The 24,747-nt window shown below is 46.1% G+C and overlaps 1 protein-coding gene across 1 annotated transcript in view; it reads left to right on the plus strand.

The window, feature by feature from the left end:
- The window catches only part of ARL3 (ARF like GTPase 3), a 55,535-nt gene that overhangs the window by 12,860 nt on the left and 17,928 nt on the right, over window positions 1-24,747 (plus strand). Inside the window, exon 3 of the mRNA XM_084749267.1 lies at window positions 7,052-7,168. Within this exon, the coding sequence (XP_084605393.1) occupies window positions 7,052-7,168 (117 nt within the window). The remainder of the gene's footprint in view (window positions 1-7,051; window positions 7,169-24,747) is intronic.

Below are 24,747 nucleotides of genomic sequence, written 5' to 3' on the forward strand. Positions count from 1 at the left end.
ATAGCTCACAGGCCAGCCTGATCAAGACAATCCTTGACTGAGGCTCTCTTCCCAGGTGGCTCTAGAAAGTGCTACGTTGACTATTAAACTAGCCCTTACAGTGGCTGTGGGAGATAGAAACCGATACACTGCCAAGGTCAGTGTGTGAGAAAGCCTGTATTATCCAAGAGTAGTCAGATTTCAGATACACATAAAAGAAAGTCCATGCGTGTGAGGTAGTTAGAAAGTCAGATTTGTAGAGATAGGAAGGAGGCCAGTGGCTCCTGCAGCTGGGACGGGGACAAGTTCTGTAAGGTGAGAGTCATTCTAAGGGTGGATGCAAATAGTGTAAATGTACTTACTGCCACCAAACTTTACATGTTAAAATAGTTAATTGCCGGGGCGTTGGTGGCACATGCCTTTAATCCCAGCACTTGGGAGGCAGAGGTAGGTAGATTGATGTGAGTTCAAGGCCAGCCTGGTCTACAAAGTGAGTCCAGGACAGTCAGGGCTACACAGAGAAACCCTGTCTTGAAAAACAATAAAAAAGTGAAATAGTTAATTAAAAAATGTAATGAGGGTTGGAGAGATGGCTTAGAGGTTAAGAGCACCATCTGCTCTTCAGAGATCCTGAGTTCAACTCCCAGCAACCACATGGTGGCTCACAACCATCTACAATGCAATCTGTTGCCCTCTTCTGGCCTGTAGGTGTTACATGCAGACAGAACACTGTATACTAAATAAATTTTTTTAAAATCTAGGATACCGTTCTGGCTTCTTTAGATGCTGTGTGCACTTGGAGCAAAGACATACATGCAGGCAAAACACCCATATACATAAAAAAATAAAAGTAAAAGTCTCAAAAAGAATTTTGTTTTTCTTTTAAGACAGGGTTTCTCTGTGTAGACCAGGCTGGCCCCAAACTCATAGCATCCACCTGCCTCTGCCTCCCTGAGTGCTGGGATTAAAGGCGTGTGCTACCACGCCCAGCCAGTTTGTTTGTTGATTTTAAATCCACCTTTATCAGCTTTCCTCTTTACTGCTTGAAGCAAGCAAGCAAAATGCAACGGGTAAGTGTGGTGCTCACAGCATGGGAGCACAAACAGAAAACGAGGCCTGAGTGGGGAATCCAAGGAGCTTCTCAGGCCCCATTCCCTGTAAGAAAGCCTGGGAAATCTTGACTTTGGACCTAGTCAGCTAAGACAGCCTGTTAGTCTTAGACACTTTAAAACAGCCTTTCTCACCCTGTGGGTTGAGACTCCCACAGGGTCACATACCATAATATCCCACATATCAGACATTAACATTATAGTTCATAACAGTAGTAAAATTATAATTATGAAGTAGCGATGAAATAATTTTGTGGTTGTGGGGGCCACATAACATGATGAACTTTATTAAAGGGTCACAACATTCAGAAAGTATAAACCACAGCTTTAATTTTTTTTTTTTTTTGATTTTTCGAGACAGGGTCTCTCTGTGTAGCCTTGGCTGTCCTAGACTCGCTTTGTAGTCCAGATTGGCCTCGAACTCACAATGATCCGCCTGCCTCTGCCTCCCGAGTGCTGGGTGGGATTAAAGGCGTGCGCCACCACGCCCAGCTATAAACCACAGCTTTAAAACGTGCAGGCAGGCACTGGAGGTTTGGGCAAAGCAATCTTAGCATTTTCTGTCCATGGCTGTGAGAGCCTGGTATCTGGTTTGCAGCTGTACTGGTTGGTGTGTGTCTGTCACGGCCTGTAAGTCTTAGCAACTCACGACTCTTTGCAGAAAAGTCGTTTCAACCGCTACCAAACGAGCAATTTTACAGCTTCTGAACAAATTTAATGTATAGCCCAAGGAAGAGCAAATTACAGCAGTCTAGCCTACAAGGCTGAAAACACGCATTAGTGTGTCAGCATCTCCGCCAGAAAGAGAAGGGCTAGAGGCCGAAGTCTTAGCAATAGACTGCATTTGCCAGAGCACCGAAACGGAGGCTTCGGCGTGCACACAGAGTGAGCCTCAAGTTAGGACTCGCGCGCCTCCTCAGGCTTTGGTTGATGTGCTGCTCCAAGTGGCTGGTTTGATAGTGCTGAGGTTTCATACTTATTCTCTAAAAACACACGCTTTCTGTATTTTTGTTTAATATTTGAGACGACATGAGATGTTCATTCATTAGAAAGCAGTAGTAAAGTCAAGTTGAGACACCAGAGAACACAGCAGCTGGTGAGATAGCTCCGTGCTGCCAGAAAGAGAAAGCTTGACCTCCACACTCTGCCGTAGTACACACACACACACACACACACACACACACACACACACACACACACGAAGAAGAAGAAGAAGAAGAAGAAGAAGAAGAAGAAGAAGAAGAAGAAGAAGAAGAAGAAGAAGAAAGAAGAAGAAGAAAGAAAAATTTTAATGTACATTGGTATTCTGCCTGCTTATATGTATGTATGAGGGTGTCTGATCCCCTGGAGTTACAGACAGTCGTGAGCTGCATTGTAGGTGCTGGGAATTGAACCTGGGTCCTTTGGAAGAGCAGCAGGTGCTCTTAACCACAGAGCCATCTCTTAAGCCTCCCCGCCCCCCCTTTTTTTTTCTTAGAATTTGAAAAGAAAATATTTATAATGGCTGTGGTGGTTTGAATAAAAATAGTCCCCAGAGGCTTATATATGTAAGTAATTAGTCACCAGGGAGTGGCAATATTTGAGAAAGACTAGGAGGTGTGGCCTTGCTGGAGGAAGTGCGTCACTGGGGGTGTGCTTTGAGGTTTCAGATGCTCAAGCCAGGCCCAGTGTCTCTCTCTCTCTCTCTCTTTCTCCCCCTGCCCCTCTTCATGTCAGGATGTAGCTCTTAATTACCTCTCCAGCACCATGTCTGACTGTGTGCCACTGTGTCTGACTGTGTGCCACCGTGCTCCCTACCATGATAATAGACTAAACCTCTGAAACTATAAGCCCGCCCCACATTAATTGCATTTTCTTGTAAGAGTTGCCTTGGTCATGGTGTCTCTTCACAGCAATAGAAGAGTGACTAAGTCAATGCCCAATCAGACAGAGCCACTGTTAGTGCTAGGAATGTAGCCATTCATTTTTTCCTGTGCACATATATGAACAAGCGCGATAAGTGTATTTAAAAGAAAAAATATCCCAGCATGATTGTATACACCTTCAAACCCAGTATTTGAGAGGCAAAAAAATTCTAGGCTAGTCTAGTCTATATAATGAGTTCCTGGGTTGCCAGAGCTACACAGTGTGACTTACCTTAAAAATAAAGTACCTTAAAAAGTAAAATCAGATTGTATAGAATATAGCATTTTTCCAGGGGTGGTGGTGGCACACATATTTAATCCCAGCACTTAGGAGGCAGAGGCAGGCAGATCTCTGTGAGTCCAAGGCCAGCCAGGGTTACACAGAGAAAGCCTGTCTCTAGCTTTTTTTTTTTTTCTTTTCCTTTGGTTTTTGTTTGTTTGTTTGTTGTTGCTGTTTTGTTTTGGTTTGGTTTTGCTTTTGCTTTGTTTGTTTTTGAGAAAGGGTTTCTCTGTATAACATTGGCTGTCCTGGAACTTACTCTGTAGACCAGGCTGGCCACAACTCTAGTCGATATCCACCTGTCATCACCTCCCAAGTGTTGGGATTAAAGACATGTGCTTGATTTACAGAAATTTAAGAAGTTATCTTTTAAAAATTATATTGGTTTACCTAGGCACGATAATGCACACCTGTAATTCCATCACTCAGGGAGGCAGGGGCAGGCAGATGTCTGTGAGTTCGAGGCCAGCCTGCTCTACAAAGTGAGTCCAGGACAGCCAGGGCTACACAGAAAAACCTTGTCTCGAAAAACTGAAAAAATAAAATGAAATAAACCACATTGGTCTATTTTGGGTTAGGCTGCAGGTGTGAAGAGCAGAGCATACGGAAACCAGGAACAACTTAGAGTTCTGTCCTTCTACCCATGGTTCCTGGGGCTGAACTCAGCTTGTCCCGCTTTTGGCATGCACCTCCCCCGCCCCCACCTCCTGTCCCCCTCACTCCCCCCCCATCCCCCACTTGTGCAAGGCCTGCTATCACTCGTTCTACATTCAGTAGCATTGTTGAGGAATAGAAATTTCAAACTATAGCTGGGCACGATGACACAGTCTTATAACTCCAGCACTTAAGAGATGGAGAGGCTGGAGAGATGGCTCAGGGGTTAAGAGTGCTGTCTGCTCTTCCAGAGGACCTGAGTTCAGTTTCCCAGCAACCACATGGTGGCTCACAACCATCTATACTTGGGATCTGAGGCCCTCTTCTGGCATGCAGATAGAGTAATCATATACATATATTTATTTGATTTTTTTAAGATTAAAAAAAAAAAAAGACAGAGGCAGGAGAGCCAAGTTCCTGGTCATCCTCAGGGACCATATAGTTCAAGGCCATCCTGGAGTACATAGATCCTGTCTCAAAACAAAACAAGAGGAGAGAAAGATGTTTCAGACATACACAAGGTTTGGGGGGTTTTGTTTTTTGTCAGCAAGGTACCTGAAGCAGCCACTGTCACTTTGATACGTTTAAGCCATTTCCCTCCAGGGTTCTTGAGTGGCTAATGTATTCAGTCATGGGTGATTTAGGAGAGTCCTCGTCAGCACCATCCCCAGTTACCCTCTGTGAGCGTCCCTCTGTGGACCTGTGCGACAGTGTTCCCTGTACCACTGCACTGGGCTAAGGCCTGGTTTGCTCACAGCAGTGCTGGCAAGCTGCCAAGTGAGGCAGATGTTTTTGGAGGCATCCCCAGACCCACATAACTCCAGTCACTCTGGATGAAATGTCACTTACGTTGCAGCAAAGTATTGATTGGATGGATATTCAAATCCTGGGCTGTTTTTGTTTTGTTTGGTTTGGTTTGGTTTTTTTTTTGTTTTGTTTTGTTTTTTAATCATTCTTGCCAGAGTTTTCTTCCTTTTGCTCATGAGGTGCTTTTCTTCTGAGCCCAAAGGTCTTGCTAGCTTGTTTCTCTTTACACTAATTCCCAATTGCCATGACTTGCTTTCCTCAAGTTTTACTCTGAATAACCGCGCTAGGAACGTTCTCTTCCTTCCTTTTTCTTTTATTTTTCCTTTAATTTATTCTTACCCATTTCATCTTCTGAGATCGGGTCTTAGTCTATAGCCCTGGCTAGCCTGGAACTCACCAAGTAGCCTACCACACTGGCCTTGAACTTGCAGCAGTCCTCCTGCATCAGCTTTCGGAGTACTGGTATTAAAGGCGTGCAACCTATGCCCGGCAGAAGGGTTTCTTCACAAGTTCATGCAGGTGCCTCCTAAGGCAGTGCTTCCTAAGGCCGTTTCAAATGAGCACATAGTAACTTCCATCACCATCTGTGATGAAGGATCCCACCTCCTCACTCTGCTGAGAGGCCAGCTACAACCCCATCTGCCTCAGCTCAGCTTCTGTCTTCCCATTGACCCAGGAGGACATTTCTTTTGAGCCTCTAGATTTGCTGTCTTTCTTTAGACTTATATTTGTTCTTTTTCTCTTGTCTTTAACCTCAGCATCTCTACTACACTTACATGTAGTGTCCTGTTAAATTTATCTTCCTGAGGCTTCATGAAGAGGGATCTATGTAGATCACAGGTCATGTTCCATTATCCATAGCAACATATAGGTATACAAATACATAGTATGTATTTTCCATGCCTTTGAAACAATAGAACCCAGGGCCCCATGAATGTTAAGCAGGCTCCCTGGCTCTGAGCTGCACCCTGGTCCTAGTATACGTATATTCCTTATTGTAGAAAACACCATGTGAGCCAGGCATGGTAGCACCCCTCTAATCCCAGCACCTCAGAAGGAAAGCAGGAAGACAGGGAGGTGATTTAGCTACTTCCAGCCCAGCCTGGACCACCTGCGGGGTCGACTCAGGGAAGAAAGAAAGTAGCCAGTTAGCTTGAGGTAGTTAACAATGTTCTACTTAGTGAGGTAAACATTTGTAAGTATGTTTTCTTTACTATCACAGTAAGCCATTAAACAGTCTCACATTAAGGGTATCGCATCTGGCAGAGAACTTCAGAAAGTAGCTAATACAAAAAGTAGCTATTGGCCTAGCGGTGGTGGTGGTGTCCGCCCAAGCCTTTAATCCCAGCACTGGAGAGGCAGAGGCAGGTGGATCTCTGTAAATTCAAGGCCAGCCTGGTCTACAAAGTGAGTCCAGGACAGCCAAGGTCTGTCACACAGATGAAGACACACACACACACACACACAGAAAGTAATGACTATAATGCCTGGAGCAGTGGCATGGTGTAGTTCACCTTCAGACCCAACATTTGAGAGGCAGAAGCAGGTGCACCTCTGTGAGGTCAAGGCCAGCCTGGTCTACATAGTAAGTTACACCAAAAAGGGGCTAGAAAGATAGCCCATCCTTTAAAGAGCACTGATTGCTCTTCCAGAGGACCCAGGTTCAGTTCCCACAACCACATGGTGGATCGCAGTCACCTGTAATGCCAGGGGTGTCCTGGCATTGTCCTAGGGAATCTAGTGCCCTCTTCTGGCCTTGATTGGCACTGCACAGACATTCAGTCAGACACATAAAAAGAATGCCAGGTGTGGTGGCGCACACCTTTAGTCCCAGCACTCGGGAGGCAGAGGCAGGCCGGATCTCTTGAGTTCGAGGACAGCCTGATCTACTACAGAGTGAGTTCCAGGACAGCCAGAGAAACCCTGTCTCAGAAAATGGAAAATAAGTAAATAAATAGATATGGGGGGCTAGAGAGATAGCTCAGAGGTTAAGAGCACAACCTGCTCTTCCAAAGGTCCTAAGTTGAATCCCCAACAACCACATGGTGGCTCACAACTATATATAATGAAATCTAGTGCCCTCTTCTGGTGTGCAGGTGTACATGCAGACAAAACACTGTATACATAATAAGAAATAAATCTTCTTTTTTTTTTTTAATTTTTAAGGAAAAAAGATATGGCAGTATAGTGTACTGGTACAGCATGTGTGTTGTATACTTAAAGCCCCAGATTCAATCCCCAGATTGTGTGTGCTATTAAATGTAACTTTGTAAGAATTAATTGGTCTTTTTTGTTGTTGCTTTTCCCATCTGTTTCAGGGTTTTAACATCAAAAGTGTACAGTCACAAGGTTTTAAACTGAACGTGTGGGACATTGGCGGACAGAGGAAAATCAGACCATACTGGAGGAGTTATTTTGAAAACACTGATATTCTTGTAAGTAATCTTGGCATGCCCTCATTCCTAGGTAACGTTGATCTGAGTGAGCAGGCTAGAAGACAGCTACAAATCATGAAAAAAAATCTCTGACCAAAATGTTTGGCTGTCACTGGGTGACAGTGTTGCTCCCATACCCACCTTGGCAAAGTATTTATTCTGATTTATTGCTTTATGATATGGAGAAGTTTACTATATGAGCATGGGGAGAGAAGGAGGAAGGGAGGGGTGCCCCAGAGAGAGAGAGAGACAAAGGGACAAGAAACAAGAAAGAGAGAGGGCTAAGAGGTAAGAGGGGTGAGAGAGAGGGAGAGGGCCGCAAAGTGTTTATTAATCCCCATAATATGAATAGCAAAGTGAGTCAGAAGATCTTGCCTTGGCTCTATCACCCCAAATTAGTCAGCAAATTGCGTATTTCCAGAAGAGAGTGGTAGTCAAGGGGTCTTGATCTCACTTGTTTTTCTGTCAGTTAAAGAATTAAAAGGCGGGCTGGAGAGATGGCTCAGCAGTTAAGGGCACTGACTGTTCTTCCAAAGGTCCTGAGTTCAATTCCCAGCAACCACATGGTGGCTCAAAACCATCTACAGTGAGATCTAGTATCATCTTCTGCCTTGCATGTGTACATGTAGGCAGAACATACATATATATATATATACATATATATACATATATATATATATATTTTTTTTTTTTTTTGGTTTTTCGAGACAGGGTTTCTCTGTGTAGCCTTGGCTGTCCTGGATTCTCTTTGTAGACCAGGCTGGCCTCGAACTCACAGCGATCCGCCTGCCTCTGCCTCCCGAGTGTAAAATATATTTTTAAAAAAGAAGAATTCAAAGGCAGGAGAAAGTGCAGCACCTCAGGTAGCAGCAGAGAAGTCTCACTAACAGGGACAGTCAGCAGCTGAAGAGGGGCATGGACCGGGCGTGAGAAAGCACACACATGCAGCGGACACACAGACAGACAGACCTTTGCAAAGCAGTGTGGGGATTCAGAAAGCCGCCAGAAAGACCAGTCGAAGCGTTGTCCTCCTCCACTCTGGAGTTGGTCAGTTTGAAGACAGATATGTTGGCTCAATTTTCTTAACAATTATACTTTATTACGAACTCACTAACAGAGCGTATCTCACTTACAATCTGACTAACCCAAACATAGGAAAAGGAGATTAAAGAACACAATAATGAAGCCTTAAGGACATCAGTTCCGAGGAACAATTCTCCTGGCGTAGTCAGCAGGATCTCAGCAAACCCACAATTCAACCAAGGTTGCTGCTGGAACCCGGAACAGCAGCTGAGGCCCAGAGCCTCAGCCGGAGCTGAGGAGATATATATAAAAACCCTCTCAGAGTCCCTACTAGGATGTTTTCAGCTGGCAACATCCAAGCTTCCCCCAAGAAGTGGTTTGACTTCTAAGTAGAAAAACATCCTGCTCTCTCACAAGTCTGTTCCCCATCCCACACTTGGGATCGACACAAAAACATGTTTGTCTCTCCTACACAGATAGGATGGTTGATTGGTCCCCAACTGTGGAGTGACATGTCCTGATCTAGCCTTGTGCTTGTTGGGCACAAGATGGGGAAAGAAGCTGGTCCAGACTACACAGAGACTTCCAAGCCGGCCTGAACCTAAGACTCAGAAAAAACAAGGCCGTGAGATGCCTTAGTGTGCAGTGGTTTGCAGCTACACCTGGTGACCTGAGCTAGTTCCTCAGGAGCCATGTGGTGAAAAGAGAGGGGTGGGGCCATGAGAATCCTTCAGAGCAGCAAAGAGGCTAAGCAGTTGGAGCAAAGGAATAGAAGGGGAAGAGGAAGTCAGGGAGGTCAGGACAGGAAGGATGTCACTCGCCATTTTTTGAGGAGGTGGAAACTTGTGACCACTATGGCCACAGTGTGGAAGGCTGCAGGGGCAAAGGCAGAAGCAGGGCACTGTACAAGTTGGTATTTGTGCACACACACACACACACACACACACACACACAACTGCCCGGGTTCACCTCTGGTATGGACAATTTTACTTATGGGTCAGAGGCGAGGGATGAGAAGAGAGAAGCCAAGGAGAACTCCATTTGAGTCTGTTTTGGTAGGTTTTGTTTTGTTTTGTGACAGGGTCTCATGTGGCCCATGCTGGCCTCAAACTCACTCTGTAGCTGAGGACAACCTTGAACTTCTGATCTATCTCCTTCTGTTGCCCTCATTATTTAATTACACCTGTGTGCCCCCTTACCCAGTTGGCATTTCGGGGTTTTCTTTCCCTTGAAACAGGGCCTCGGGCTGGAGAGATGGGTCAGAGGTTAAGAGCACTGGCTGCTTTTCTAAAGGTCCTAGGTTCAATTTCCAGCAACCACCTGGTCTGTGATCTGGTGCCCTCTTCTGGTGTGCAGGTGTACATGCAGGCAGAGCACTGTATACATAATAATAAATATACTTTCTCTTTTTTGAACATTTATTTATTGTATTTATTGTATATGATCTGCATTATCTGTAGAAGAGGGCATCAGATAACATTATAGATGGTTGTGAGCCACCATGTGGTTGCTGGGAATTGAACTCAGGACCTCTGGAAGAGCAAGCGGTGCTCTTAACCACTGAGCCATTTCTCCAGCCCTACATAATAATAAATAAATCTTTAAAAAAAAGAAGAAGAAGAAGAAGAAGCAGGGTCTCAATATATAATTTAGGCTGGCCTGGGCCTCCTGTGTTAGCTTCCTGGTTGTTAGGACTGCTGTGTCTGGGAGGTCACTGTTTTGCAGTAGAAGGAAGTTGAGAAGGTTGAAAGAGTGCCTGGGCAGGAGCGAATGAAGAAAGCACGATGGTTTGGGACATGTTGGACTTACAGGGAGCCGTCTGATGGGCAGCCAGCTGCGTGTGATACAGAAGTGCACGTGAGAGCTCCGGGCTAAAAATAACGTGGGATTCATCAGTGTGTGCGTTGTAACTAACACCTTGAAAAGGCTGGGCCGTAGAGGACAAGGCAGGGGGAATTCTGGGGCATCCTGGCTGGCAGGAGGTGAACTAAGAACTTTCCATTGCTGCGGCAAAATCTCCCACAATCGCTTAGAAAAGCTTTTTTTGGCCACGGTTTTGCATTTTGGTCTTTGCTCTGTTGACCCTTTAGTTTTGGGCCTTTGGCGAGGCTGCACTGTGTCAGTGTATTAGAGAGGAATGCCGCTCCCTGAGCGGCCATGACACAAAAAGGGAAAATGAGGAAGAAGTGGGAGGGGCTCACAGTTGCCCTTGAAGTCATTGCTCTCAGTGACCAAGACCCTGCCCACAGGCCTCGCCTCTTCACGGTCCCTCCTTTTGCTCTGCACAGGTGGCCTCAGCCTTCCAAGTGCCAGCACTGCAGCTGGGCACCACCGTGCGTGGCTCTCGCTACCTTTTCCTTTGTCCCCCTCACCTTCAGCTGTGTCACCTTATAGCTGAGATTGTCCCTGACTGTTCATGTGCTTTGCAGCCACTATGCCTTTTGGTACTGTGATTTTTCTTTGCTTTCTTCTTCTTTCTTCTCTTCTTCTTCCTTCTCCTCCTCCTCTTCCTCTTCCTCCTCCTTAATCCTAAGTCTTACACATGCTCAGCAGCAAGCATTCTGCCACTGAGCTGCATCTGTAGCCCCACTTCATTCATAATCTCATTTGTTTCATGCCTGTTTGTCTCACCAGAGAAGTTTCATGAGAACAAGGACTTTTGTATTTTTAATTTATAGTTATTATTATTATTATTATTATTATTATATTGTATATGCTGTGTATGTGTATGCACACATGAATACATGCACATGCTTAGGCACATGTGGAGATCAAAAGGCAGCCTTGTGGGTCAGTTCTCTCCTTCCATTTTATGTGGTTTCCAGGGGTCAAATTGGGGTTTTCACTCTTGTATGGCTGTGGCTAACACCTTCACCTGCTGAGCCATCTACACAACCTGCTGCTTTGTTGTTGTTGTTGTTGTTCCTATTGTGTCATCGGTGCCTGGAAAAGTGTCTCAGAGAATAAAAAGGATGTTGTTGTAAATGTTTTCTGACATGAAGTAAAAAATAGTTTCATGGCCTCTAAATTCCCTCCAGATCCAACACTGCGTTTGCTCTTGTGGTCAAACCCAGGCCTGCTAATTCCTTCTGTGCAGTGAGGCCATGTAGTGCACAGAAAAGGAGTTGTTTGAAGTAGTGACTACATCCACTCACTAGCTTTGTTTGTTTGTTTGTTTTTGTTTTTGTGGTTTCTCTGTGGAGTCCTGGATGTCCTGAGACTCTTTAGACCAGGCTGGCCTCAAACTAACAGAGATCTGCCTGCCTGTCTCCAGAGTGCTGAGATTAAAGGCGTGTGCCACCACACCAGGGTGGCAATTTCTGTACTAGCTTTGAGCACACTGGGTGTCTTAGGGTTTCTGTTTCTCTGATAAAACACCATGATCAAGCCAAGCATGGTGTGGCACACATATAATCCCAGCACTCTGGGAGGCAGAGGCTGGTGGGTTGCTATGACTTCGAGGCCAGCCTGGTCTACAAAGTAAATCTAGGCCAGCCAAGGCTATACAGAGAAACCCTGTCTCGAAAAAACAAACAACAACAAAATACCGTGACCAAAAGCAACTTGGGAAGGAAATGGTTTATTTCAGCTTACGCTTCTAACCAACTGTCCAGTGCTAGTGGGAATCAGGGCAGGAGCCCAAAGCCGGGAACTGACGCAGCAGCCATGGAAGACTGCACTTATTGGCTTGCTCAGTCTGTTTGCTTATACCGCCCAGGACCACCAACCCAGGGTGGTACTGCCCACCTGGGCTGGGCTTCCCCACATCAGTCATCAATCAAGAAAGTGCCTCGGGCCAGGTGTGGTGGTGCACGCCTTTAATCCCAGCACTCGGGAGGCAGAGGCAGGCGGATCGCTGTGAGTTCGAGGCCAGCCTCGTCTACAAAGCGAGTCCAGGACAGCCAAGGCTACATAGAGAAACCCTGTCTCGAAAAACCAAAAAAAAAAAAAAAAAAAGTGCCTCATACCTCGCACACAGACCAATCTGTTTGGGAACATTTTCTCAATTGAGGCTTTTGTTTCCCAAATGACTCTAACTAATGTCAAAGTGACATAAAACTAAGCAGCACACTAGGCAGGCACTGTACCAACTGAGTTATATGCCTGCCCCCAAAAGTTTTTTCTGTTTAAAATTTTCAGATTTTGCCTGTCATGGTGGCAAACGCCTTTAATCCCAGCACTTGGAAGGCAGAGGCAGGAGGATCTCTTGTGAGTCCAGGACAGCCAGGACTATATGTAACGGAGAAACCCTGTCTCAAAAAAACAAAAACAAAATTTCATATTTACACAAAGCTCAAAAACAAAATAGTATAGTGAAAGCCAAAATACAAAACCCCCACTTAGATACTTAGATTTATTTTGTTCAGCTCCCACAGTCCTGTTTCACTGTATTTTTAGGTATTTTAAGACAAATCTCAGGCATTGTGGGCTTTTTCCTTTTCATAATACTCGAAATATGTAAAAAAAAAAAAAAAAGTCTAAATTGGAGGAGGTGTCATTTTGATCTCAAAATTAAAAACAAAGTATGAGTTAGCACCCAGCATACCAAACACTTACTAAGCTTAGGCATAAATCTATATGTGGAACACTTAAAAGCTAATAAAGGAAAATTCTTTCCTAATATAGATGAGGCCCTGGGTTCAATCCCCAGCATTCCAAACTACACACATATGCATAAATCAGATCTTTTAAAAATAGATAGTCTATGTTCAAAATTAAGAAAATTCAGTGTTGCTATTGGTTATCCATAACCTACCTAGAAATTTGGTTTTGATCCCAATCAGAGTTTGGGGCAATTATTTTATAGTTACTGCCAAACTGATTCTCATGTCCATGTGCAAAGGCAAATGGCCCAGATGCTCAGTGTGATGCTAAGGGATTGACTGGGAAGCTAAGACTCCCCAGTGTCAGGGTTTGCTCTATCAGGGCGAGGTGGCACACACCTTTGATCCCAGCAGGAGCCAGGTGGATCTCTGTGAGTTTGAGGCCAGCCTGGTCTACATAGTAAATTCCAGAGAGACCCTGTCTCAAAAAATCAAAAGAAAAAGGAAAAGATTGCTCCTCTACCTGCAAATTCTCTAATTGTCCAGCCAACTCTGCAGTCCTTTCCAGAACAACAGCATTTACTGACCCTTCCAGTTTCTTTCTCTCCCCACCCCCCCAGACAAGGTTTCTCTGTGTAGCCTTGACTGTCCTGGACTTGCTTTGTAGACCAGGCTGGCCTTGAACTCACAGCAATCTGCCTGCCTCTGCCTCTCTTGAGTGCTGGGAGTAAAGGCCTGCGCCACTGTCCCGTCCAGCAGGACCAGTAATTACGGGGTCGCGAGGGGAGCCATACCTGAAAAGATGGGACGAGAAAGAAGGAGACGAGACCAAGTAGAACTCCTATCAAGGTCTGTTTATTGAATCAAAAGCAAAAGCTTATATGGGGTGGAAGCAGGAGCCAAGCAGTAGGGGGTCTGAGAATGTCTCCAGGTGATCTCAGCAGGGGAACATCCTGTGGTTCATCTTGAAACAATTCCTATCTTACTTTAGCTAACTATCTCTTGGAAAGTCCCGAGCCAACCCGGCTAAACAACATCTGCAGAGGTCGAAAGGAGGAGGTTATGCAGAGGTCGAAAGGAGGAGGTTATGCAGAGGCTGAAATGAGGAAGTTATGCAGAGGCTGAAATAAGGAAGTTATGCAGAGGCTGAAATAAGGAAGTTATGCAGAGGCTGAAATAAGGAAGTTTAGCTTTGGAATGGGGCATCAGAATTTTGCCTCAGCCAGTAGATTCTTTTAGCCTTGAATGACCCTGGGCTGGCTCCGGACACGCCACCACCGCCCAGTTCAGTTTCTATATCTAATCCGTCTTCCAATCTTTTTTTAAAAATGTAATACAGAGCCAGGCATGGTGGCGCACGCCTTTAATCCCAGCATCCAGGAGGCAGAGACAGGCAGATTGCTGTGAGGCTATCCTGGTCTAGAAAGTAAGTCCAGGACAGCCAAGGCTACACAGAGAGACCCGGTCTCGAAAAACAAAACAACAACAACAAAGTAATACAGTAAAAAGACAAAGAAAAAAACAAAACAAAACAAGGGCTGGAGAGATGGCTCAGAAGTTAAGAGCACTGTCTGCTCTTCCAAAGGTCCTGAGTTTAATTCCCAGCAACCACATGGTGGCTATTGAGATCTGGTGCCCTTTTCTGGTTTACAGGCCTACATGTAGGCAGAATGCTGTATATGTTATAAATAAATAAATCTTTTAAAAAAAGAAAAAAACAAAATATTCGCTCTAGGTATAAAGTAGGAAAGAATTTTGCAACAGCAGCTGTGGTTCTGCCGACACCCTGAAACAGCATTTCTAAATCTTCAAAACCTGTATCTTCCTCACAACATTAGAAGTTAAGTTACCCATTACACCCAAAGCACATTGGGCGCCACCTGTAGGCTTCACCCTTTCAAACCTACTTTATTTGGGGTTCTTTGAATGCTTATACCTCCCTTCCAACCTACCTACCCTAGATGGGAGAGAGAAGAGGTTAGTGAGAACAGGAGAAGTAGACCTTGATGAATTCAGTTCCTGGGAGGATTCCCCTGGCGTAGTCACCAGGATTTCAGCAGGCTGGCAATTTCACCAAAGTTGCTGTTGGAACCTGGAACAGCAGCCGGAACCTGGAGCCTCAAAGCCTTCACTGAGCAGTTCTCTCTAGGAGCGTCTAGAAGGAGCAATGAACAGCCAAACAATATCAAGACCGAAAAAGCCCCGCCTCCTGTTACAGGCTCATATATGTATCTCCTCTCAGAGTCTGTACTAGGATGTTTTTCAGCTGGCAAAAACCGAGTCCCCCCCCCCCCAAGTGGCTCGACTTCTAAGTGGATAAACATCACCTGTTCTCTCACAAATCTGTTCCTCATCCCACACTTGGGATCAAAACAAAAGCATGTTTACATCCACTACACCAAGGTAACATATATAATAGAAAAATATAAGAATTGACCAGAGGACACAAAACTATACCACTCCCCACCATCCCCATGAACATAAACAAGCCACTTATCAGAGAGTGAGACAATTCAGAGGAAGGGTGCTGGGCAGGGAGACACCCACACACCAAAAAACAAAACCATTTAGACACAGACCTTATCTCTTTCATTAAAAAAAAAACAAACTCAAAATCAAATCATTTTTAGGGCATGTTGGGATGTGATAGAGGGTCTCTACAGAGCCTTGGCTGTCCTAGAACTCACTGTGTAGACCAGCCTGGCCTTGAACTGAGAGATCTGCCTTCTACCTCCTGAGTGCTGGGATTAAAGGTGTGTGCCACCACACCTGGCCTCTCCAAATTAAATCTTAGACACAGAAATCCCAAACCGTAGACACTATAGGAGGACATCTTCACGACTCAGTCTCCTAGTCAACTTTCAGATACTCCAAAAGCACAGTCCGTGAAAGAAAGAAAAACAAAGATGGGCTTTACGGTAATGTAAGCCTTCTGTTTTGTGGAGGGCACTATTAAGAGACTGGAGAGGACCAGTGGGACAGCTGCAGTGAGACAAAACGTCCTGAGGAGATGCAGCGTACATATCTACTCACCCCAGACCATAGCTAGGGAACTAGCCCATTTTATTGGGGTTATTTACAGGAGTATGAATGAGGGGTTAACTTACAGGAGCAGAAATAACTTAAAGACAGTTGCATCACCAAAGCCCACCCCAGCATGGGCAGCAGCTCACAAAGCTGGGAACCTGGAGTGCACTGCACAGCTGGAGAGTGTCCTTTATGGCTTGTGTGGCCAGCGGTGTCAGGGGAGCCCAGAGGTTCATAAGAAGACCCTGAAGTCGAATGTAAGCAAGGTCTGGCCACAGCAGGCAAAGCTTCCATTCATTTGTATCACTTGCTTCCTCCACAGATCACGGTTGGGTGCAAAGCATGCACAGGAGATGCTAGTTGAATTAGGTCCCACATCCTCAGCCCTTCGCTGAGCCATTACATCTCCATACCCTGGAGCTTGTCCACGGAGTCTCCCTACATTTCTGCACCACCAGTGGACTCAGTACCTGAGTTAATTACTCAGATCTACTCCTTGCAAAAGGTGAATGAGACGTTGCTCTCCCCTGCTGCACCTGGCGGCTCCCCAGGTCAGAGTGGCCCTGGGCTGGCACTTTAGCTTTTGACTCCCCATTTACCGTACCTGACTGTGGTAGAGGTCCTGTCTGGGCAAGCCGCCTCCACAACCTTTTGCTGGCGGGAAATGCACCCACCTTAGTCTGGGGTATAATTGCCCACCCTGGGACAGGCTTCTGCAGCTTCTCCTGCAATCCGTGCCTCAGGCTTAAAAGTCCAGGAAAAAAAAAACAACAACAACATCAATAAAAAAGTCCAGAAGCCCCTTGGCACCTGGTTTGGTTTTCTATCAGCCCGCCCCCTCCCCCACCCCACCCCCCCACTCCCACGTGACACAAATCCTGCCGTATTTGCCTTTGGGTAACCCACATGGGCCTCTTTACTGCTTTGCCTTTTTTTGGTTGGTTGGTTGGTTGGTTTGGTTTGGTGGTGTTTTGTTTTGTTTTTTGAGACAGGGTCTCTCTGGGCAGCCTTGGCTATCCTGGACTTGCTTTGTAGACCAGGCTTGCCTCGAACTGGCAGCAATCCGCCTGAAAGGCGTGCACCACCACACCCGGCTCCTGCTTTGTCTTCTTAAATTGTTCTTTAGGCTGTTCTCTCACCTTCAAACACACCTGTTGGTCTGCCGACTGGTTCTGTCAACGCCTTTTATTTATAAAGATCTTGCTCCACCCCAGGGCTTGTCCTAGTTTCCTCAAAATCACCTGTCCCTCCTCTTTGGTCCCCCAGCCCCTGATATTCATGGGGTCCTCAGACAGAGATAACCCAGTGTTCTGATGGCTTTCATAAGCCAGCTCACCAGAGGCTGGCTTCCCTCACACTGTCTCAGGCCACACAGCCTTTGCCTTAAGCAGTGGCGCACACCTATAATCCCAGCACTCCGGAGGCAGAGGCAGGTGGATCTCTGTGAGTTTGAGACCAGCCTGGTCTACAAGTCCAGGACAGTCAAGACTACACAGAGAAACCCTGTCAGGGGCAGGAGGGAAGATGGGAAGTGGCATCCTCCTGCCTCCACAGCAGGCAGACAGATTCCGTCAGCTCAATGTCCCATGGCCTCATAAGCCAGGATCTTTCATTGCTTGTTTAAACTTCCAGCAATTGAAGTGCTAAGGATTTCCTGGTTACACTGGTTTTTGTTTTGGGGGGGGGGTGTTTGTTTGTTTTTGTTCTGGACCATTGTTAGGCACACTGAATCATATCTCTCTCTCTCTCTCTCTCTCTCTCTCTCTCTCTCTCTCTCTCTCTCTCTCTCTCTCTCTCTCTCTCTCCCCTCCCTAAAGATAGGCCCCTTGGGTGTCTTTCATTGCTTTTAACAGGCTTTCTGAATTTTCTTGTGAGTTCTAAGGTCTTGGATCCTAGGAAGGGCTTTTGACATGGGTCTAACCAGCACTCTTTTCCTTCTGGCCTGCAAACCATGAGAAGCAAGCCAGCACCTCACCTCACCTCATCCTCATTTGTCTAATTCACTTGCCTGCTTAGAAGCTGACATGGAGAATGTTGCTGCATCGCCCTTTACACCAACAAGCTCCTACTTGGCTGCCTTCTTGGCCTCAGATGCATTTCTAACTACACAACAGTGGCCAGGCAACCTGTACTGCTGCTTGTCAGCCATCTCGACCCTTGTGCATTAATCTCTAAGACTATAAAATTTCCTCTAAACCTTTGGCTGTTTTTAGGACATCTCTGTATTCCCTTTGGTGGACCAGTACCCAGATGAAGACTGCCATCTGGGATTCCCCCACTTCTGGTCCTGATGGTTCAGCCTTAGTTGCATGTCTCCTTTCCCGGAGTCAGAACCATGCAGCTGCTGTCAGCACAGAAGCACATTAACACACCACACCAGCAAGGACAGCCGCATCAGAATTTCCTGCACAGATTTTCCCCGCTCAAGCTTCCCAGCCTCACTCGCATGTCTTGCTACACACAGCCAGGACCTTGCACTCACTCCCCAACTCATCTTTAGTTCTACCCTGTCCCTGTCCAGGTGCCAGTTATGTTGTGTGACAAAAACATTACCTGGGGAGGGGCTGGAGAGATGGCTCAGAGGTTAAGAGCACTAACTGCTCTTCCAAAGGTCATAAGTTCAATTCCCAGCAACCACATGGTGGCTCACAACCATCTCTTCTGGGCTGCAGGCAGAATGCTGTGTACATAATAAATTTTTAAAACATTAAAAAAAAAACCATTACCTGGGGGGAGAGACATCTACTCACCCCAGATAGGCACCACAACAGACCAAAGTGTAACCATCAAAGGCAAACTTGGTGAACCAGCAACAGAAGTATGGGCGAGGGGTTACTTTACAGAGCCCGAAATGACTCCAAGCCAGCTGTTTCTGCTTCTGCCAGGCAACTGGCCTGGTCTCAGAGCCTTCTATGCACTTTGGCTGTTTGAAGTCTTCTTTGCAACTTGGGTTATCTGAGTGGTCTCTGTAGTTCATTCAGCTTCAGAAGTTCCTTCTCTGAGAGAGACCTTCAGCTTTTATTGCTTACCCTGGCATGGATGCGCCTAGCAAGTCTGTTCAGTTTCAAGGACTTCCTGAAGCTATTTTGAGTTGTTAACCTAGCCAGAAATGGTGACATATGCCTATAATCCCAGCACTTGGGAGGCAGAAGTGGGCAGGTCTCTGTGAGTTCGAGGCCAGCCTGATCTAAAGAGAGAGTTCCAGGACAGTCAGGGCTACACAGAAATCCTCTCTCAAAAACAAAGGAAAACAAACAAAAAACAAGCAAACAAAAAGTCTAGATGTAATTCCAGTACTCTGGGAGGCAAACAGATTTCTGTGAGTTCAGGACCGGCCTGGTTTACTTATCAAGTTCAAGGCCAGCCAGAGTTATGTCTAGTGGGTCAGAGGAGAGGACATCCTATTGGGACTTTAGGCGAGAGTAGCATGGAAGAATGGGGAAATAGTAGGACCCACAGGGTCCTGGAAACCTACAAGAAGAACTTTATGACAGGCAGATCTGGGTCCTGGGGTCCTCCTCAAACTAAGGCACCAGCCAAGGAGAAATAGGCAGTAAACTTCGAACCCCTACCAAGACCTAGCCGACGAACATGATATTCTCCACTGTTGAGTGGAGAGTGAGATCTGACTCTCACACGAACTCTGGTGCCCCTTTTCTGACCACGTCCCCTGGATGGGGAGGCCTGGCAGCACTCAGAGGAAGGTTAGCAAGTTACCAAGAAGAGACTCGATAATCTTAGAGCATATATAGGGGGAGGAGGTCTCCCTCAATCACAGACATAGGGGAGGGGAGAAGGGGGGAAGTGGGAGGGAGGGAAGAATGGGAGGAAACAGGGGAAGGGCTAACAATCGAGATGTAATATGAACAAATTAATTTTAAAAAATGGTAAAAAAAAAAAAAAGATAAAATTGGGGGTGGGGGTGGGGAGCAGGTAAGGTGCCTTAGATGACATGCTCAGAGAAGAGCAGTATGTAAGGACACCAGTACTCCAGAAGGTCTCAGAACTCTCAGTTCTACACATAAGAGTAATCTCAATCCATAAGCTCTACCCTCTTGGAGGTAGATGGCAGTGTGTGACAGAAGCCCGGGTCCCACACTCTCATTAGCTGTGAGTACCCAGGAATGGCAAGACCCCAGCAAACATCAGAGCGACCTTTCGGCGATGGTGTGTTCTTGGAGAAGATAATATTTAGGGTTGAGAGTCAGCCTCGGTATTCTCCCGTGCCATGGGAGAACACGCAGGTTTTGGAAAGCAGCTGAGTGTCCCATCCCCCACCTAGGGCTCCAAATGCACAGCCTTGAGACGCAGCTCTGCTTGCCTGCCCGGCTCATAGCAGCCCTGAGCAGGTTGACAGATTCTGTGTGTTTGTCTGGGTTTAATAGTCTTTCATTGTTAGTTGAAAAAGACCTATTAACGCTGGCCGCCGCCATACCGCTGCAGGAGCAGGGCTGAAGCTTGACACATTTCGCTGCCTGGTTAAATCTTTTCAATTCTCTCTAGAGTGCTGTGGTAAAATGTAGCTTTGGAACACAGGTGGACAGATCGATGGAGCCTGCCTCCTGTGTTTGTGTAGCCTTGTGAGCTGGAATGGTTTTTATGTTTTTGAAGAGGTTTGGAAAAAACAAGAGCAAAATATTGTTTTGTGACACTCAAGAATGATGTGAAATGTAAATTTTGGTGTCCATAATGAAGCCCTGTTGGAACCCGGTCACTTGGGTTTGTTCTCGGGGTCCCCGCAGTTGCTTTTTCACAGCAGCAGCTTGGCTCTGTGGCTGTGAATGAGGCTGCTGGGACCACAGAGCAGTGTTTACTGCTGCCTGGTCACGGAACTTTGCCGGCCCTCTCTTCAGAGCATGCGATGGCTCTCTAGGGGTTTGGAGAGTCAGGGTTATTCTCTGGGGCAGAGATGCTGAGAACATCCTACTTCAGCTGAAGAATTTATGGAAGTAACTTTAAAAAAAAAAGAAGAATTGAGCCAGGTGCAGGGCCACAGCCCTGTAATCCCAGCACTCAGGAGGCAGAGGCAGGCAGGTCTCTGTGAGTTCGAGGCCAGCCTGGTCTACAAATATGATGGAAGGGAGGAGATAGCGCACTCTTTCCTTTCCTTGATAGCCTGCTATGGTAGTGCACACACCTTTAACCACAGCACTCTGGGAGGCAGAGGCAGGTGGATGGTCTCCAGGAAACCAGACCAGCCAAGGTTGTGTAGTTGAGACCCTGTCTCAGAGAGGAATAGAGAGGGAGGAGGAGGGAGCAACAAAGAGACAGAGACAGTGGGCCTCAGGAGGGATGGGTGTCCGATGCCTTAAAATAGCTGTCTCTCTCCTGCTTCCCTATTGGTGCTACAAGAGGGCCCAAAGCATCAGTGGCTGAAAACCCTACGTTATGCAGACACCTGATCTATCAGTTTCCTTGTCCTCTTAGGGTTAGGGTCAGCTCTTCTTAAATGTAGCCACACTCCTCCTTTGTCACCTCTCTGCCTCCTGCCCTCTGGAGAAGCAATAAAATGGCCAAAAGGTGGCAGCAGCAGCAGGAGGGAGGAGCAGCAGCAGTGAGAGAGGAGGAGCAACAGGAGGGAGGAGGAGCAGCAGTGAGAGAGGAGGAGCAGCAGGAGGGAGGAGGAGCATCTGGATGGGGAGGAACCACGTCCGTCCCCCACCCCCCTCCCCCCCAAGAGCCAGAGCTGCCCTAAGTCTAATAAAGGAATCTTCTCAGTCCTCCCACAACCTAATGAGAATTCAAAAGCGACTGCCAAAACCAAACAAACAAGAACACCTGTGATGTGACGTCACTTAAGCTTTCTGCACGCTGGGATTATAACCTTGCTGTAGACTAGCTAGGCTTTATGACTTGCTATTTGAAGATCTCTATCAAGTTAAGGTCAGAAGCACAAATACTTAAACTTTCTCTGATACTTCCTGGCTAGAGACCATTAAAAAATTATTACTAATCAGTTTGTTCTAAATTAAAACTAAAAACTAAAAGAGAGAGAGAACTCTTGGCGTGACTGCACAGGAACATACTCAGGGCACTGAACAAATAAAAGAGCCAGGTCTCTCGGGCCTAGAAAGAAGCAGACAGTGAGTGCACGGAGAAGAGGAGCAGGAAGCACACTTGGGAGGGGTCCTGGAGACCAGTTTGTGCCTGTTAACCCCTACTCCTTCCCCCCCCCCCACTCCCCCCCCCTTGGCTCTTAAAAATCATTACTTCCTAGATTTGATCCTAGGATTTTTGTGTAGCAGTGTTCCATACAGACAAAAGCTATGTACGAGGAGGAGTTGCTGTGTTTGGAGCCTGGTGGCAAACACACTAAGTGAGGTTTCATGTCGGGAAAGAACGGCAGATACTTGGTCAACAGAAGCTGTCTGGGGCTCAGCCTCTGGCTCGCTGGTGTTTGCCTGGTCGGCTCTTGAAAAACGTCTCTACTTGCTTGCTTTCCTGTCTCAATGGTCTCTGTTTCTCTTCCCTTACATTTGTTTGTCGCTGGGTCCATGCTTGCCCTGGCACACCTGTGAGGTCAGAGGACAGTTGCAGGGTCTCTTTTCTCCCTCGTTCAAGTGTAGACCCAGCTTCGTAATGCTGCCTCTGGTTTCTCTTTTTTATCATAGCAAATGGCCTCCTCTTTCCCCACCTCAGCTTTCCTCACCACCTTTGGCCCTAGCACACTTCCTCCTCCTTTGTAATTTAGTTTTGCTCAGTGGCCTGCACACACCCTTCAGGCTGCACTCTGGCTCTGGAACATTCTCCCAACAGTCACCTGGCTTTCCTTCCCTCCCTCATGTCCTGAACTGTGGCTTCAGTCATAGGCTTCCTAATTAAACCGTAGACTCAAAGGTAATTCTGTTTATTCTCCCATCACAGTCATTCTTTCTAACTCTGTATTTATAGTGTGATTGGGCCCCAGGCTGGAGAGGTGGCCCCAGGGTTAAGAGCATGTATTATTCTTCCAGAAGGACGTGAGTTCAATTCCCAGCACCCACGTCAGCAGGCTCGCCAGCTGCCTGTAACTTCAGCCCCAGGTGATATGACACCTGGCCTCCTCAGGTATACACACACACACGGTCCACATACGCACATACGCACATACGCACATGATTTTTTTAAAAAATTAAAGCCAGTCAGTGATGGTGTACACCTTTAATCCCAGCACTCCAGAGCCAGAGACAGGCAGCTGGCTGTGAGTTTGAGACCAGCCTGGTCTACAGAGCTTGTTCCCAGGACAGCCAAGGCTACACAGAGAAACTCTTGTCTCAAAAAATAAAAAAGCCTGATGGCAGACATATTTAATCCCAGCACTTGGGAGGTAGAAATAGGCAGATCTCTGTGTCTACTTAGTGAGTTCCAGGAAAGCTAGGGCTATGTAAAGAAACCCTGCCTCAGGCCAGGCGTGATGGTGCACACCTTTAGTCCCTGCACTCAGGAGGCAGAGGCAGGAAGATCAGTATAAGTTTGAGGCCAGCCTGGTCTACAAAGAGTCCAGGACAGCCAAGGCTACACAGAGAAACCCTTTCTCAAAAGAAAGAAAGAAAGAAGAAGAAAGAAAGAAAAAAAAACCCTGTCTCAAAACCAAAGCAAGGGCTGGAGAGATGGCTCAGTGGTTAAGAGTGCCACCTGCTCTTCCAGAGGGCTTGAGTTCATTTCCCAGCAACCATGTAGTGGCTCACAACCATCTATAATGAGATCTGATCCGCTCTTCTGCAGATAAGGCACTCATAAACAATAAATCTTAAAAAAAAAAAAGCAAAAAGCAAACCAAATCAACAATAACAATCCCTGAGCCCCAACATGCATAACTAAATAAATTTAAATTTTATTTAATTTAAATATAAATAAATAAACAAACAAAATACACATGCACCACATGTGCTCTGCACGATGACTTACTGAATCAGTATAGGACATCTGTGGCACACGCACAGTCCACTAATCATGCACTAACACTGAGTCTTCTTTTATTTTATTTTTTAATTTTATGTGCATTGGTGTTTTACCTGCATGTGTCTCTGTGTGAGGGTGTCAGATCTTGGAGTAGCAGACAGTTGTGAGCCACCATGTGATTACTGGATTTTTTTTTAAATATTTATTTATTTATTATGTATACAGTGTTCTGCCTGCGTGTATACCTGCACACCTGAAGAGAGCACCAACTCTCATTATAGATGGCTGTGAGCCACCATGTGGTTGCTGGGAATTGAACTCAGGACCTTTGGGAGAGCATGCAGTGCTCTTAACCTCTGAGCCTTCTCTCCAACCTGGTTGCTGGAATTTGACCCTGGGTTCTCTGGAAGAGCAGTCAATGGTCTTAACTGCTGAGCCATCTCTCCAGCCCTGGTTTCTGTTCCACTATGCTATTAGCTGAATAATAACAATGTTAAGTTTGTTTTCTTTTTTTCTTTTTTTTTGAGACAAAACAAAGTCTTATATAACCTAGGCAGACCTCAAACTTAGCACTTACAGTACATGTAGCTCAGGCTGACTTCAAATTCTTGATCCTCTTGCCTCAGCCTCCCAAATGGTGGGATTGCTGGTTTATATCACCAAGCAACAAACAATGTTAATTTTTAAAAGATTTTTAAAATTATGCCCAGTGGTGGTATGTTTTTAAAAGGTGGGGCACACACCTTCAATCCCAGACTCACAGAGGCAGGTGAATCTCTGAGTTCAAGGCCAGTCTGGTGTACAGAGCAAGTCCAGCACAGCCAGTTACACAGAGAAACCCTGTCTTGAAAAGAAGCGGGGGGGTGGCTCAAGAGATGTCCTGACCACTCTTGCAGAGGACCTAGGTTCATTTACCAGCACCCACATGGCAGCTCACAACCATCTCTACTCCAGTGCTAGGAGACCTCCACCCTCTGTGGCCTCTGTGAGTATTACTTACACATGGGACACACAGACATATATGTAGACAAAACACTCAAATGTATAAAATAAACAAAGTGTTTAAAATACAAAAAAAAAAAAATTTTTTTTTTGAAACAGGGC

The sequence above is a fragment of the Acomys minous genome (assembly GCF_964271855.1).
Source record: "Acomys minous genome assembly, chromosome: 2".
Classification (NCBI taxonomy): Eukaryota; Metazoa; Chordata; class Mammalia; order Rodentia; family Muridae; genus Acomys; species Acomys minous.